The 15959-nt window shown below is 44.8% G+C and overlaps 3 protein-coding genes across 4 annotated transcripts in view; 2 read left to right on the plus strand and 1 right to left on the minus strand.

The window, feature by feature from the left end:
- GMPR2 (guanosine monophosphate reductase 2) overlaps positions 1-15959 on the plus strand; it is a 269008-nt gene that overhangs the window by 748 nt on the left and 252301 nt on the right. The gene's annotated exons all lie outside the window — the stretch shown is intronic.
- Positions 301-10312, minus strand: PSME2 (proteasome activator subunit 2). Its single transcript, XM_083410792.1, has 11 exons — positions 10017-10312; positions 7356-7388; positions 7183-7245; positions 5150-5236; positions 4210-4240; positions 4003-4100; positions 3477-3545; positions 3305-3372; positions 2468-2522; positions 1133-1219; positions 301-1013 (listed from the first exon to the last, which is right to left on the minus strand). The coding sequence occupies exons 1-11, from the start codon at positions 10062-10064 to the stop codon at positions 933-935; spliced, it is 720 nt and encodes a 239-aa protein (XP_083266918.1). The 5' UTR covers positions 10065-10312; the 3' UTR covers positions 301-932.
- The window catches only part of RNF31 (ring finger protein 31), a 48713-nt gene continuing 46337 nt past the window's right edge, over positions 13584-15959 (plus strand). For both annotated transcript variants that reach the window (XM_083410104.1, XM_083410105.1), the window contains exon 1: positions 13584-13824. The gene's annotated coding sequence lies outside the window, so the exon portion shown is untranslated. The remainder of the gene's footprint in view (positions 13825-15959) is intronic.

Raw genomic sequence — 15959 nt, forward strand, 5'->3', positions numbered from 1 at the left:
GGCCAGGAAACGGGGGTTATTAAGAGCAGGGCTATTAGCACCTGGGGGAGCATTCAGATTGGGGGTAAAACAACAGCCTATGGGGAAGGTTTAGACATCCCATCAAAACTGGAACACCCAGTAGCTGCTTTAATGGGAATAAAATAAAACTGGGAGATCAGATCAAGGATTGGCCACTCAATTACTGTTTTGCCTCCGATTCAGTTCCAGGATCAAACTGCGAAGAAGCTGGTTTTAATTTCCCAGCCCCATACGGCCCAAGTCCCAAAGAAAGAGAAGCAGACAGAAAATTAAGGCATGTTTTTATTGTTATTATGAGACAAAGTAGTCATTTCCAAAGTATCACAAGCTTTCAAATGGCAGAAAACAGCCACCAGGTACAGAAATTCAGAGCACAAAAATGAAAAATATTGTTTAAAGTCTCTGCTATATAGCTTTCTTAGATGAATGTGATGATCTTAACAGAGACTGGAGCAGGCTAAATTAATCTGATTACAAAGCGAGAACTTGTTGCTCTCCAGTCGTTTTGGACTACAACTCCCATCAGCCTCAGCAAGCACGTTTGTAGTGGATGATGAGAGTTGTAGTCCACAATATCTGGAGGGAAACCAGCTTGGGGGTGGCTGCGCTAAAGTGAGAGGGTTCACAGTGGTTCTAGATTCAAGCAATTAAAAAAAACCATAGCTAGTGAAAACTTGGATTTCTCCAGCTCTTCTTATGTTTCATTTCACAGAACGTTTGTAAGAAAAGGCCACACATTAAGGCATTATTCATACGCAGCCACAGACATTTGTGAATCCACTTTTAGACTCTCTCCCCATTCCCAAAAATCTTTTTCTTTTTTACCCCTATATTGCTCTGGTTTCCCCATGACAGCAAAACACCCAAAGAAAGATAGAAGTTGGCAGAGGTGCTTGTCACAGATTCCAGAATCAATACATTGATGGCTTTTCTTCACCTTTGGGGTTGGTCAATTTCTCCAGGTTTTTGCTCAAGATGTGGTAGAGCTCAGCCTGCAGCGGATGGCAAAACACTTGTAAGCGCTAAGAGATTTTTCTCAGTTGCGCTCCGCTATTTCCCTCTCGTTTTCGACTGCTGTACTAACCCATCACCTCTCTCCTAGCATACTCACATAGAACCCACGGATATCGAGCAACATCATCTGGATTTCCCTGTACACGGCCTCATCCCGCTCATGAACGAGACACCGGTAATCCATCTGCAAGGGGATAAGTCAGATCACAAACAGGGACACCATTTCAAGGACGTTAAAAAGTTTCTCCTGGCCGAGGTTGAGTTTGAACTCTCTTGAGGCTGAAAAAGCCTAAGGTAAAGGTAAAGGGACCCCTGACCATTAGGTCCAGTCACGGCCGACTCTGGGTTCATCTCGCTTTACTGGCCGAGGGAGCCGGCGTACAGCTTCCGGGTCCTGTGGCCAGCATGACAAAGCCGCTTCTGGCGAACCAGAGCAGCGCACGGAAACGCCGTTTACCTTCCCGCCGGAGTGGTACCTATTTATCTACTTGCACTTTGGCGTGCTTTCAAACTACTAGGTTGGCAGGAGCAGGGACTGAGCAACAGGAGCTCACCCCGTCGCGGGGATTCGAACCGCCAACCTTCTGATCGGCAAGTCCTAGACTCTGTGGTTTAACCCACAGTGCCACCCATGTCCCTCTGAAAAAGCCTAAAGGAAGGCTTAAATCACTCAGCCTGGAAAGCTTAGCTGGTTATGTTGGGTGAGAGTCATTCATTCTCAGAAACAACAATGTGTGAAGCTGCAAGAAGCTGAGTTGTTTACAACAGGTACAAGGCCACTCTGAAGAATGATTTCTACACATGTGCTGCTTCCGGGCTGGACAGAGAGAGATGTTTAGTCTCAACTCTGCTATCACAGCGGGAAGATGTAAAGAGATTGGTTTGGCAGCTTTTAGGGTCAGGCCCAGAGGGTTAAGATTATGCTGAACCTCCATCAGGGACCTGATAAATGCATGTAGAGTTTGTAACCGTGACTCCTGTTGTACATAGCTGTCAACGTTTCCCTTTTTTTAAAGGGAAATTCCCTTATTCTGAATAGGATTCCTCGCAAGAAAAGGGGAAAGTTGACAGCTATGCTGTTGTACCAAAACACTTCCAGCGACTGATTTCTATACTCCATGCAAGACTTGGGACTCCTACATGCTTAGAAGCTGTGTGTTAATCTGCTAAAAAAGGGGCCTGGTGCTTGGACCCAAGGAAAGGAGTTTTGGTTGCCTTAAAAATTCCAGCAGGTTAAGAGCGTGGCGCTGATAATGCCAGGGTTGCAGGTTTAGTCCCCATAGGGGACGGATGCATATTCCTCCATTCCAAGGGGTTGGACTAAATGATCCTTAGGGTCCCTTCCAACTCTACAATTCTATTAACTCTATGACGCTCCTCAACCGATCCCCCAAAGTCAGAGTGGAAGGACTTCTGTTCTTCTGTTACTCACCACATGGGTATCCTTGGAAGCCTTTGCGACGGCATCTCCACGCTCTAAAAAATACCTGGAATGAAGAATGATGCCGATGGTCAGAATGCGTGTTACCTGCTCTGCGGCTAGACTGTCACCCAGTTAAATGAAGTTAAATGAAACAATGATGGGCTGCATCAATAGGAGTATAGCATCTAGATCAAGGGAAGTAATAGTGCCACTGTATTCTGCTCTGGTCAGACCTCACCTGGAGTACTGTGTCCAGTTCTGGGCACCACAGTTCAAGAAGGACACTGACAAACTGGAACGTGTCCAGAGGAGGGCAACTAAAATGGTCAAAGGCCTGGAAACGATGCCTTATGAGGAACGGCTAAGGGAGCTGGGCATGTTTAGCCTGGAGAAGAGGAGGTTAAGGGGGGGTATGATAGCCATGTTCAAATATATAAAAGGATGTCACCTAGAGGAGGGAGAAAGGTTGTTTTCTGCTGCTCCAGAGAAGCGGACACGGAGCAATGAATCCAAACTACAAGAAAGAAGATTCCACCTAAACATTAGGAAGAACTTCCTGACAGTAAGAGCTGTTTGGCAGTGGAATTTGCTGCCAAGGAGTGTGGTGGAGTCTCCTTCTTTGGAGGTCTTTAAGCAGAGGCTTGACAACCATATGTCAGGAGTGCTCTGATGTTTCCTGCTTGGCAGGGGGTTGGACTCGATGGCCCTTGTGGTCTCTTCCAACTCTATGATTCTATGATTCTATGATTCTAAAAAGTGCTCCAGAACAAAGTGCTAATTCGCAGAACGGTCCTCAGGACATTACCCAGAATACCCTGTGGTTACCCTCTCATCCTTTCCTCTTACTTGGCAATAGTGGTCTGGAAAGCCTCTGCCTTGGTCTTCAGGGCTGTGATCCGTTCCAGAACCTTCTCCTGTCAAGAGGAAAGAAACAAGACGAGTTGTGCTTTTGGGGTGGCAAGGGGCGGGCTGTGGATCGGCGCCAGGCGAATTCTCCGGGCACCTCGCTTCCTCTTACCTGAACCGCCACGCCAAAATCGTTGCCGTCCTCGATTTTGGGAATCATGTACTGAATCCAGGTTGTCACCTGAGGGGAACGAGGAGAAAGGAAGCTGAAGGAGTATCAGGCGAAGGGCTCATTTTTGCCAGCTAGCCCAGATGCACTTCTGAGAAAAACCACACATAATTTAAGATTTTTAACAGACCAGACACTTTTTATACAATTTGGCCCTTCCTTCGTTACGCATACCTTCCCCAAAGACAAGCCTTGCAAATCTTGAACTACCCATGGCAACCAAATAATGCTGATATTCCACCTGAAGACAATTTTTATCCTTACCTTTTCCCTTCCTTTCACGATCTGGGCTTTCCGTTGCTTAAGCCACAGGTAACCGCAGGTTTTTTTTAAAAAATCGTCTTTTTACAAGCTTTCCCGAACCGACATAATTTTAGAGTTCCGCTTTTTACGTTTTAATTTCTGCCCGTCGCTAGAACCACGCTTTCTGCGTTGTGCACGTCGTGGAAAAGGGGAACAAAATATTTACCAGTATGCATTTCTCTTTGAACTCCCGGACTTCGGGTTTGACACGATCCAAAAGCGAAATGATTGCTTCGTTGGCCTTCAGGTAGCCACATTTTGGAGCTGCAGGGGGCAGAAAGCGAAAGTCAGTCCCCAAAATGCAATGAATTATTATTTGCGCTCATCCCAAAATCTTATTTCCCTTCCTTCCAACTGAAGGCCCCTCTCTCACCTTCCTTGTCCTTCTCCTTTTCTGTCTCCATCTGTATGACAAAAACAAACACCAGCAAATGCTATTACATCCTTATCAGTGCTGGATTTACGTTCCGCGAGTCTCTTCGTCTTGCAGTTTTTTCATCTTGTGAAGCAAGCCCATTAGCGGATTAGCGTTATTAGCGGTTTAGCGGCTATTAGCGGCTATTAAAGGCTTAAGGGATTAGCGGATTAGCTGCTAAAAGGCTATTAGTGGCTATTAAAGGCTTAAGGGATTAGCGGATTAGCTGCTAAAAGGCTATTAGCGTCTTAGATCAGCTGATAAGAGGCTTAGATCAGCTGTTAAGCGGCTTAGCGATCAGCTGTTAAGCGGCTTAGGGGCTTGGGAAAAAGGCGGGGAGGGAAAAAAAAACCCCAGGAATCGCAAGACACTTTTGTCTTGCGAAGCAAGCCCATAGCAAATTCGTTTTGCAAAGCACCTCCAAAACGGAAAACCCTTTCATCTAGCGGGTTTTCCGTCTTGCGAGGCATTCGTCTTGCGGGGCACCACTGTATAAGCTAAACAAGCTATAGCTTAGGGCCCCACTCTCTTGTGGGCCCCCAAAAAATTTAAAGGGGAAAAAACCCCTGGATGTACATTTCCAAAATATAAGATAAAAAACCAAATAAAATAAAACCTACATACAGCAACAGTGTTTTGTGTTGTGTAGGCTCCTATGATGTGCAAATGGCTTTAGATACCTATTCGGTCCATAAATGACCATATGGCATATATTCAACCCCAAAAACAGCGACAATTTGTTGTTGACAAAGGACAGCTGGACATATAAAGGGCCCCATTGCCTTCAGTAGCTGAGGGCCTCATCAAACCTAAATGCGGCCCTGATCCTTATTCTTGCAGGTGCATCTTGGGTTTTCTGGGGGGGGGGTTAGAGAAGAAGACCCCTCAAACAACTCACCTCATCATCTTTGGGAGGGGGGTCTGGAATGGGGATGTCCAGCGGGGCACGGAGCGTGGTCAAATCTTTAACGTTCAGCGCCCCTTCCTGAAAAGAGAACTATGGTTACAGGGCAGCTATGCAAAGGCAGTGTGGTATAGTGGTTGGAGCACCGGACTAGGACTTGGGAAGGCCCCATAACTGCTCTCTGGGGCCTAATCTACACTACAGATCTGAAGCAGCGTCTGTTTCACCCCAGAGTTGTGGTTTCACCCCAGAGAAATTACGGGAGCTGTAGTTTATTAAGGGCGCTGCCGAGAGTTGTTTGGAGACCCAGAGCTGGAATTTGCAGAGGGGTTAACCATTGATCCCTCAGACACAAGATCTACCCACCCGGGAAGAATGGCAGATGAAACTGATGGACTACATGGAAATGGCGGAAATGACTGGCAGAATCCGAGACCAGGGAGAAGAGCCGATGGAAGAAGATTGGAAAAAATTTAAAGTATATTTACAGAAATATTGCAAAATTAATGAATGTTAGAAGAATATTGGAATGAAGTTATATGGTTTTAGCAGGAGTGTTATTAAGAACTATATGAATATTAATTCTCAATGTGTCAAAGTGGAAAATTTAAGGTTAAATTGTGTTAGGATAAATTATAGAACAAAAATTGAAGAAGAGGGAAAGGATTTCTTGAACCAGCTGATTTGAACTAGAATACAAAAAAGGGAGGTGTGAGGAAGTCGAGGAAATAAGCAAATGAAAGATATGGATATGAAACTTGGATGTGTGTTTAAATGTTGTTGTTTTTTGTTTTTTTGTTGTGTTGTATCTTTTTCATTGTTGATGTATTGTTTGTTGAATCCATGTATTGTTTTTCTCTATCTTTTTTCTTTCTATAACTATAAATCATTTAATAAATATTATTTAACCCTTGATCCCTCTCCCCAAGGAACTCTGGGACTTGTAGTTCTCTGAGGGGAATAGGAAGGAAGGAATTGGTTTTAGAGAAAGAAAGGAAAAGAGGAAAAAAAGTCTGTGTGGCTCAAATATTGCATCAGGACCTGGGAGTTTGGGCTTCAAGTCTTCACACAGCTATGAAGCTCACTGGACAACCTTGGACCAGACACAGGCTCTCACTGTGGCCTACCTCACAGGGGTGTTGTGAGGTTAAAATGAGGAAAGGAGAAAAAACATGGACAGGGTGGGGTGTAAATATAACTTTTAAAGTGCAAATGTAAGCAAGAAAATAAATCAGGAGACAGGGATCAAGATAAAGGGAGAGAGAAGTTAGCGAAAATGTATGAAGTCAGTAATAAATGTTGGAAATGTAAAGAAAAAGAGGGAACATTTTATCACATGTGGTGGGAATGTAAAAAGGTGAAATGCTTCTGGGAGATGATATATAATGAGATGAAAAAAATATTGAAATATACATTTACAAAGAAACCAGAAGCATTTTTACTGGGCATTGTTGGGAGTGATATAAATAGAAAGGAATATAAGCTCTTTTTATATGCAATAACAGTAGCAAGAATATTACTGGCCCAAAAAATGGAAGCAAGAAGAATTACCAACGACTGAAGAATGGAGGATGAAGTTAATGGACTATGCAGAATTAGATAAACTAACAGGAAGGATTCAAAACCGGCGGGACCAGAAATTCACGGAAGACTGGAGTAAATTTACAGACTATTTGAAAAGTATTTGTGAAGATCAGACGACTTTTGTAGGTTTGCAAGAAGTTTTGTGAGGAGTATTATTGGACGTATTGCAAAAACGGAGAAGGGGGAGGATGATTTGTTAAGAGATGTAAAGGCAATAAAAAGTTAAGAAGTGGTTAAAACGGTGAATCATCAGAGGTGCTGATGGAAGTCCAAAAAGATTGTTTAAGTGATAAGCTTTGTGGTACATTTTATAATTTATATGTTAAAATCAATAAAAATTGTTTAAAAAAAAAAGATAAAGGGAGAGAGAAGGGAGAGTTATATAAATTCATCTCTGAAAAAGGATCCGGCCATCCTGAGGGGACCTGCTAGTGTTCTCTTACCTTCAGGAATTGATCTAATTGCAGTATTTTCCTGGGCAAAAACGAGCACAGAAATTCTTCGCCCTGCAAGGTGAGCAAGGGGGGGGGGGGGATTAAAAGAAACAAATTACCTTTTGGGAGAGAGGTATTTGGAGAGAATTGGGGGGCGGAATTATAAAGCGAAAGAGGTTTACCTCTTGCAAAAGGGACACTCTGAAAACAGCCATCTAAGGGAGAGAAAGAGAGACTGTGAAATGCAGCCGCTTCTGGGGCTCAGCACAAACATTACGGAACAGCAGCATATAATACACAAGTTCTCTGGAATAGCAATGTTTCCCTGGATAAAAAAGTCCATATTTTAGGAATCCTGCCAGAAAAATTCAATAATAATAATAATAATAATAATAATAATAATAATAATAATTTATTTGTACCCCGCCCATCTGGCTGGGTTTCCCCAGCCACTCTGGGCGGCTTCCAACAAAGATAAAAAATACACTAAAATGTCACATATTAAAAACTTCCCTAAACAGGGCTGCCTTCAGATGTCTTCTGAATGTCAGGTAGTTGTTTATCGCTTTGACATCTGATGGGAAGGCGTTCCACAGGGCGGGCGCCACTACCGAGAAGGCCCTCTGCCTGGTTCCCTGTAACTTGGCCTCTCGCAGTGAGGGAACCGCCAGAAGGCCCTCGGAGCTGGACCTCAGTGTCCGGGCAGAACGATGGGGGTGGAGACGCTCCTTCAGATATACTGGACCAAGGCCGTTTAGGGCTTTCAAGGTCAGCACCAACACTTTGAATTGTGCTTGGAAACGTACTGGGAGCCAATGTAGGTCTTTCAAGACCAGTGTTATATGGTCTCAGCGGCCGCTCCCAGTCACCAGTCTAGCTGCCGCATTCTGGATTAGTTGTAGTTTCCGGGTCACCTTCAAAGGTAGCCCCACGTAGAGCGCACAAAGCAGTGCATAGACCCCATCTATACAGATATGTCCAAATATGTTTTAATATTGACTTCAACATGTTTTGTGCAGGCTTTAAAAAAAACCACACACATTCATTTAAACCATATACTGTACCTCCGAGAAACTTGGGAATTGTAGTTCAAAACACCACCCACTGAGCTATAATTCCCAGCACCCTGAACAAACCTCATTTCCTAGGATTCTTGAGGAGCGGAGTGTATTAATAGGATTTTATTCTATGGTGTATACATAGCCCAAATAAAATAGCAATTTATGTAAATCAGGTGTGGCTAACCCTTTCTGATCCGCCCCCAAGTGAGTTCCCTTTTCTGCTGTCCCCCAAGATCCAAGATTTGGGCATCAACAAAAAGGGGGGGCAGAATTAAAAGCAGACGCGGCAGATTTTCCAAACTAGATTCCCCCTGCACAGATCATCAAAGGGACTATTTGCCTTTGTGCATGGAAACCTAGCCAGTATAAATAAAACGAAACAAAAATAAAAATAATTACTATTACTATTATTATGTGAGAGGGCGTGTGTATGTGTGGCCAGACCCATTTTCGCCATGTGGCCCCTGAACATTTTGGAATCTGGCCCTTGAGGCTGAAAGCCACCCTTAGCCATGCCTGAGGTAAATAATTAGCAGAAGTTGAGACAAGTCCCTCTAAGAATAAACAGGGGATTTCTGTAGCAGGGGTGGAGACTGAAATAAAATACGAAGGACAGGAACGCCGAAGAGAAAAACAACCACCAGACTTTTAGAAGACATCTGAAGGCAGCCCTGCTCAGGGAAGCTTTTAATGTTTAATAGATTATTGTATTTTAATATTTTGCTGGAAGCCGCCCAGAGTGGCTGGGGAAACCCAGCCAGATGGGTGGGATATAAATAATAAATTTATTATTATTATTATTATGGTGCCAGTAGAGTTACACCCACCCTTGCAACAAATAGATTCCTCTCCTATTACTGGGTTCCTATAGGTCCCAGGAGGCACACAGAATTGTATATTTGCAAGGGTCTGCAAGGTGTGAATCTTTTGTCCAATGTGTGTCTCGGACCCACAACCCTGAGATTATAAATCTCGTGCTCTACCAACTCAGCTATCGAGTCTCTGACAACATGGCTACAAATTATAACTGACTCATAAACTGAAAATAATGGAAATAAGCCTGCCGTCCTCAGCCTGCTGATTTAAAAACTAACCCCACCAGCTTCAACAGGAATGCAGTCCTATGTCTTGTTTTCCTAGGAGTAAGTCCCCACAGACCATTCTGGGGTGAGAAAACACCTTCCTGACCTAGTCTCCCCCCTTTCAGAGCCTGCTTTTTGCCCTCAGGTGGGGAATATAACTGAAGACGCCCCCAAGCATGTGCAGAGTGCCTTTCCGCCCAGCAGTAAGCAGAGGGCCTCTCCAAATCTGGGATAAGAGAGAGGGAGTGTGGCCTAGTGGTTAAGTGTCAGAGCTGGGTTCGAATCCCCGCTCAGCCAGTCGGGTTGGGCCAGTCACTGCCTCGCTCAGCCTAACCTACCTACCTTGCAGGGTTGTTGTGGGGGATTAAACGAGGAGGGGGAGAAAAACCACAGAGCCCACCTTGAGCTCCTGGGAGAAAAGGGTGGCATAGAAACGATGCAAATAAATGCATTTGTAGGAATTGAAGGCCGGTCCCCCGGTTGGTCAGTGCCTGAGAACGAGCAATGGTGATGGGAGGAACGGGCTGCTTAGTTATAACTCTCAGCACATGCTCAGAGGCACTCTCGTTTCTCAGAAGCCACCAGATCCGGGCAATAACCTTAGTCCCCGCACCCTATTTTTAGAGAGCACCTTCCATTTGACCCCCTGCCAGACTTCACCCCGATTTATACCCAGTTTCCCCCCCCCCCAACTCCGCACCTTTTCACGGGACTCCTTGCTGACATGGATGGTGCAGGATTTGGCCATCGTGGCGTTGTTGGGGGGTCTTGTTCAGGCAGGGAGGGAAAGACTCCGAACAGAAGCAGCGGAAAACAGCCTCGCCGATCGCCCCTTCCTGCAAGCAGCTCGGCTCCGCACCTTCACTTTCGCTTTCGCATTCACACGTTCCGCCCGCGCGGCCGCCCCCTTTCCCTTTCCCCTCCCCCGCCCCCCACGCATCCACAGGGTCGCCTTGCCTCGCGTTGCACAGAAATAGCCCAACTTCCCAAGGAATGCGAACATTTCGCAAGAAAGAAAAAGAAAGAAAAATAACTTTGCAGGGTCGACGGCGCCCTCGCAGCCCAGCATCGCAACACCCCCACTTTAAAAAAATCCCCTAGTGTAATAAGAAGTATAAGAAGTATAAAAGACGTGTGGCGTAAACGGTGGAAGTCTTTTAAACCCTTTTAATTAAGACTGATATTTTGCAAGATGGAAATATAAAATTGTATGCAAGTATAGATCTGAAATTGTTGTTTATGGTGAACACTTTTCTATTTTCTAAATTTCTATTTTTAACTTTTCTTTCTTCTTTTATTCTCCTTTTTCCTCTTCTTTTCGAATATTGCTTTACAGATGTATAAATAATTATGTTCATGTGTATATGTATGAGATTTGTTTCTTTATTTCTTTTCTTATTTGATTTTTTTTATATTTAATAAAATTTAATTAAATAAGAAATCTAAAAAAATAATAATTAAGGTCTTAGATATATAATAAATGTTCATAAATCTACCAAGCAAACACGTACATAAATATATAAACCACATGTCTGGAGCAGTGCAGGAAGACCGTCCTGAAACCATTTTGACTCCCAAACTGACCAAATGTTTCTCTGCAAGAAGGTGAAAAAACCTTCCTTGTTACAGGAATTTAGTAATCACCATTTCAAAGGAACGGGCAGACTACCAGGAAAGGCAATCAGATAAGGCATTATCAGATAATCTGGAAAAACAACAGCACTCAGATTTCTGTTGTAGACCACCTTTTCTGTGATGTATGTATGATGTTTGTGGGGGGTGGTCTTGGGCTACACCCCTTCTGCGATGGATGTATGATGTATGGAGGGGTGGTCTGGAGCTCCAGGGCAGGGAATTTAAAATTTAAAATAAGGGCGGGCACACCTTGGTTCTGGGTCCTCCTTTCCTGCGTGTGAGGGGAGCACCCTGTTGTAACAGTTCAATAAAGATCAGGCTTACGAGCTGCTTTGCTTCTCAATATTCTCTGGTTGGCCTCTGTTATTTTCACCTACCAATAGGAAACCCACGTAAGGACTCTATACGGGCTCTTGGATACCTCCATAAGGGGAAAAGGGCAGATTTTGGTTATAACACTAGCAAAATAATCCCAGGACCTAATAAAACAATTAATTAAATACATTTGGGGACGCCATACATTTCTCCAAGCTTTGGGGGGGGGGGGGGAATCCCAGCTAAGAGGCTGTTGCAGGAATTTATGTATAGGTTGGGGGGGGGGTTGCCCCTTCAGCAGATATCATGCACATGCAGCCCACTACCAAAATCAGCACAATCGCTTTTGTGACTTTGGCGATTTGTCCCCACAAAACACTTCATCACAGTTTCTTCCTATCTGTTCAAAGGGCCTCAATACCAAATGTAAGAATTCACTGATAAATGCATCTGTGTACTGTCTCACTGGGAAAACTTCAGAAATTCATATAGACAGGTGAGCTCAGCTACTCAGCAGCCCCTCTGCCTGAGTGATCATCCCTGGCATCCTGATACCTGAGTGCCAGACAGGTAGCCATTCCAGAAATAACAAACCCAGATGAAGACAAAAGGGTGTGATTAACTTGGCTGGGAAACAGGGAAATGTAAATATCTTTTTTGTTACACTTGATGGTGGAGGGCAAGGAGAACCATGGGGCAGGGTTCAGGATGCTCAGATTACGGCCACCAGACCTCCCCTTTCATGATGTAACCGTGATGAATTAGTGATGTAGTTTGGGGGAGGTGTAACATTGGGATTAAGGTAAAGGTAAAGGGACCCCTGACCATTAGGTCCCGTCGTGGCCGTCTCTGGGGTTGCTCATCTCGCTTTATTGGCGGAGGGAACCGGCATACAGCTTCTGGGTCATGTGGCCAGCATGACTAAGCCGCTTCTGGCGAACCAGAGCAGCGCATGGAAACGCCGTTTACCTTGCTGCTGGAGTGGTACCTCTTTATCTACTTGAGGAGCTCACCCCGTCGTGGGGATTCGTACCACCGAACTTCTGATCAGTAAGCTCTGTGCTTTAACCCACAGCGCCACCCGCGTCCCCAATGTGGGGATTAGCAGCTAATAAAAGTTTGGTTTCTCTTTTGTTCCATCTTGTTCCACCTTGTGGCAGGTGGGAATCCTGTCACGACAGTCTTCAATAAAGACCAAGCCTACTGGCTGCTGTTTCGCTCTGGTATTCCTGGCTGGTGTCCTTTCCCCCCCTCTTTTTTGTTGTTCAAGGGAGCCCACAGATAATAATAATAATAATAATAATAATAATAATAATAATAATAATAATTTATTTATACCCCGCCCATCTGGCTGGGTCCCCCCAGCCACTCTGGGCGGCTTCCAACAAAACACTAAAATACAATAACCTATTAAACATTCAGCATCTTAAAAAGCAGAGACATCACCTTGCCAACAAAGGTCCGTCTAGTTAAAGCTATGGTTTTCCCAGTAGTGATGTATGGAAGTGAGAGCTGGACCATAAAGAAGGCTGATTGCCGAAGAATTGACGCTTTTGAATTATGGTGCTGGAGGAGACTCTTGAGAGTCCCATGGACTGCAAGAAGATCAAACCTCTCCATTCTGAAGGAAATCAGCCCTGAGTGCTCACTGGAAGGACAGATCCTGAAGCTGAGGCTCCAATACTTTGGCCACCTTATGAGAAGAGAAGACTCCCTGGAAAAGACCCTGATGTTGGGAAAGATGGAGGGCGCAAGGAGAAGGGGACGACGGAGGATGAGATGGTGGGACAGTGTTCTCGAAGCTACCAGCATGAGTTTGACCAAACTGTGGGAGGCAGTGGAAGACAGGAGTGCCTGGGTTGCTCTGGTCCAGGGGGGTCACGAAGAGTCGGACATGACTAAACAACTAAACAACAACAAACTTGGCTGGGAAACAGGGAAATGCAAATATCTTTTTTGTTACACTTGATGGGTGTTTGGTGGAGGGCAAGGAGAACCATGGGGCAGGGTCCAGGATGCTCAGATTACTGCCACCAGACCTCCCCTATCATGATGTAACCGTGATGTAGTTTGGGGGGGGGATGTAACATGGGGATTAGCAGCTAATAAAAGTTTGGGGGCTCTTTTGTTCGGGGCTTCCATCTTGTTCTACCTTGTGGCAGGTGGGAGTCCTGTCACGACAATCTTCAGTAAAGACCAAGCCTACTGGCTGCTGTTTTGCTCTGGTATTCCTGGCTGGTGTCCTTGTTTTTTGTCCAAGGGAGCCCTCAGAGGCCGGGCAGGCTGTTGGTTGGCCAGAGGCGCTCTGCAGATGCTCAGAGGCACGCCGGTTCTTCTTTTTCCTTCTTATTTTTTTGCAATTCCTGGCTTGTAGTTCTTCCTCCCGGTCTCCTGGGGTCCCCCTCGGCTCCTCTCGGCCTTCCCTTTGCCTTCAAGCCCTGCCTCGTTTCCTCCTCTCCTCCGCCTTCCTCCTCTGCAACCAGCTGTTGGGGTTTCGCATGACAAGTGAGTGACGCGCCTGGATTTCTCCCTCCTCCCCCCGCCGCCCCCCAAACAAGGTAAGATCCTGCTCCCCCCACTTTCCTCCCCCCCCCCACTTTCCAAGGGGGCAGGAGGATCCCCTTGAAACCCAACCCGCAAACCCCCCTTTGCAACTTTTATTTCCCCCCCTCCCGGGTTGAGGAGGAAGTCAGGCTTGTGCAAAAAGTGGAAGCTGCAAATGACCCGCTTCCAGAAACCCCCCCAAATCTGAGATCCTGCACCCGCCATGACCCTCTTCGCCAGCCCCACTGAAATCGGAGGGGCTTTCTCCCGGCTCAGTTTGCACCATGCTTGCAAACGGAGGTTGGAGGGCTGCCCCCCCCCATTATCATTTTTTGCTTTCGATTTGCAAGCTTCTGAGAAGGGCAAGGAGCCGCTCCCTGGTTTTCCACAAAATCGTAGCGTCGGAATCATACCCTCCAACAATTTTCGGATGAAAATGGGGGTGTCCTATTCCATAAAAATAACAATGATGATGATGATTTTATTATTTGTACCCCACCCATCTGACTGGGTCGCTGCCCTGGGCTGCTTCCCACATATATAGAAACATAATAAAAGTTTTTTAAAACTTCCTTCTAAAGGCTGTATAATGACTTGCCTCTTTGGCTCGGGGCTGCATAATTCCATACCCTCCAACATTTCTCCAATGAAAAGAGGAACGTCCTAAGGAAAAGCGGGACATTTTTATGTTCTTATGTGCTTTGTATACTGTGTTAGTTTTATGATGTTAGCCGCCCAGAGCTTGGCTCAAATAAAAAGTTGTTGTTGTTGTTGTTATTATTATTATTATTATTATTATTATTATTATGGGATCCAATCAAAAACATGATGGGTGGCCAGATACCCCATAAGGGAAAAGGAGCAGTATTTTTCTTATAACAGCCATCAAGCCTCTGCTTAAAAACTTTCACCACCTCTTGGTGTCTGTCATTATTATTATTATTATTATTATTATTATTATTATTATGTTAAATTATTAGTCACTTGTCACCCGAATTTCTCCAAGCGACTTACCGCAAAGAAAAATATACAATACTTAATACCATGAGGGTTTGTGTGTGCAATCTGATGGTGGGTAAATGTTAAAATTATTATTACTGCTATTACTTTACAAAAGATTATCCTTGATGCCAGGGTGGTGGTTAGGATCCATTCTTTGTGGATTTCTTAGCTTTAAGGAACTCCAGCTGCCCCCTCCCTCCACTCTTTCTCACGCTGATCACTTGTAGGCATTTAATTCATAATTTAATCCAACAAAAATATTCATGCGGCGCCTGAATGTGGCAGCAGTTTTATACCGATTTGCTCAGTGGGGTTTGCCTGCTTCTGAGTAGGATTTTACTGTGAAATATTAGCAAGTCTGTGGTGGGGTAAGGTGTCTTGGCGATGAGAGCCTTGCTCCCTTGGATGTGTGAATTACCCTCAAACTGACAATTATATATCCATATAACGCAAATTGTAGAAGGGAAAGAAAAATTTGGAAGGTGTCAAGGTTGGAGGCCTGTGAAATTTTCAAAAGGCAGCCTATGACAGTTCAGTATTGAAGTTTATTTGTACAGTGGTGCCCCGCAAGACGAATGCCTCGCAAGACGGAAAACCCGCTAGACGAAAGGGTTTTCCGTTTTTCAATGCGCTTCGCAGGACGAATTTCTCTATGGGCTTGCTTCACAAGACGAAAATGTCTTGGGAGTCTTGAGATTTTATTTCGCTCCCCACCCCCTTTTTCTAAGCCGCTAAGCCGCTAATAGCCTTTTAGCAGCTAATCCGCTAATCCCTTAAGCCTTTAATAGCCGCTAAACCGCTAATAGCGCTAATCCGCTAATGGGCTTGCTTCGTAAGACGAAAAAACCGCTAGACGAAGAGACTCGCGGAATGGATTCTTTTCGTCTTGCGAGGCACCACTGTATCCAAAATGCGCACCATGATCCTTCGTAGCAGCCCTAACAATAATCCTAACATGGTTTTGCTAAATTAAACACTTGTAGGAGAGGGAACCGATGTCTTTATTCATGGCCAAATGGATAGCAATTCTTTCTTTTTAAAAACCAAAACCAAAACCCTCTTAATTCAGTGACAACTTCTTCTTAAAATATGCCCAAGCTGACTCACAAGATTTTTTTTAAAAAAATGGCAATTGAAAAGTGCATAA

This window comes from Podarcis tiliguerta (genome assembly GCF_965153285.1).
Source record: "Podarcis tiliguerta genome assembly, chromosome: 13".
Lineage (NCBI taxonomy): Eukaryota > Metazoa > Chordata > Lepidosauria > Squamata > Lacertidae > Podarcis > Podarcis tiliguerta.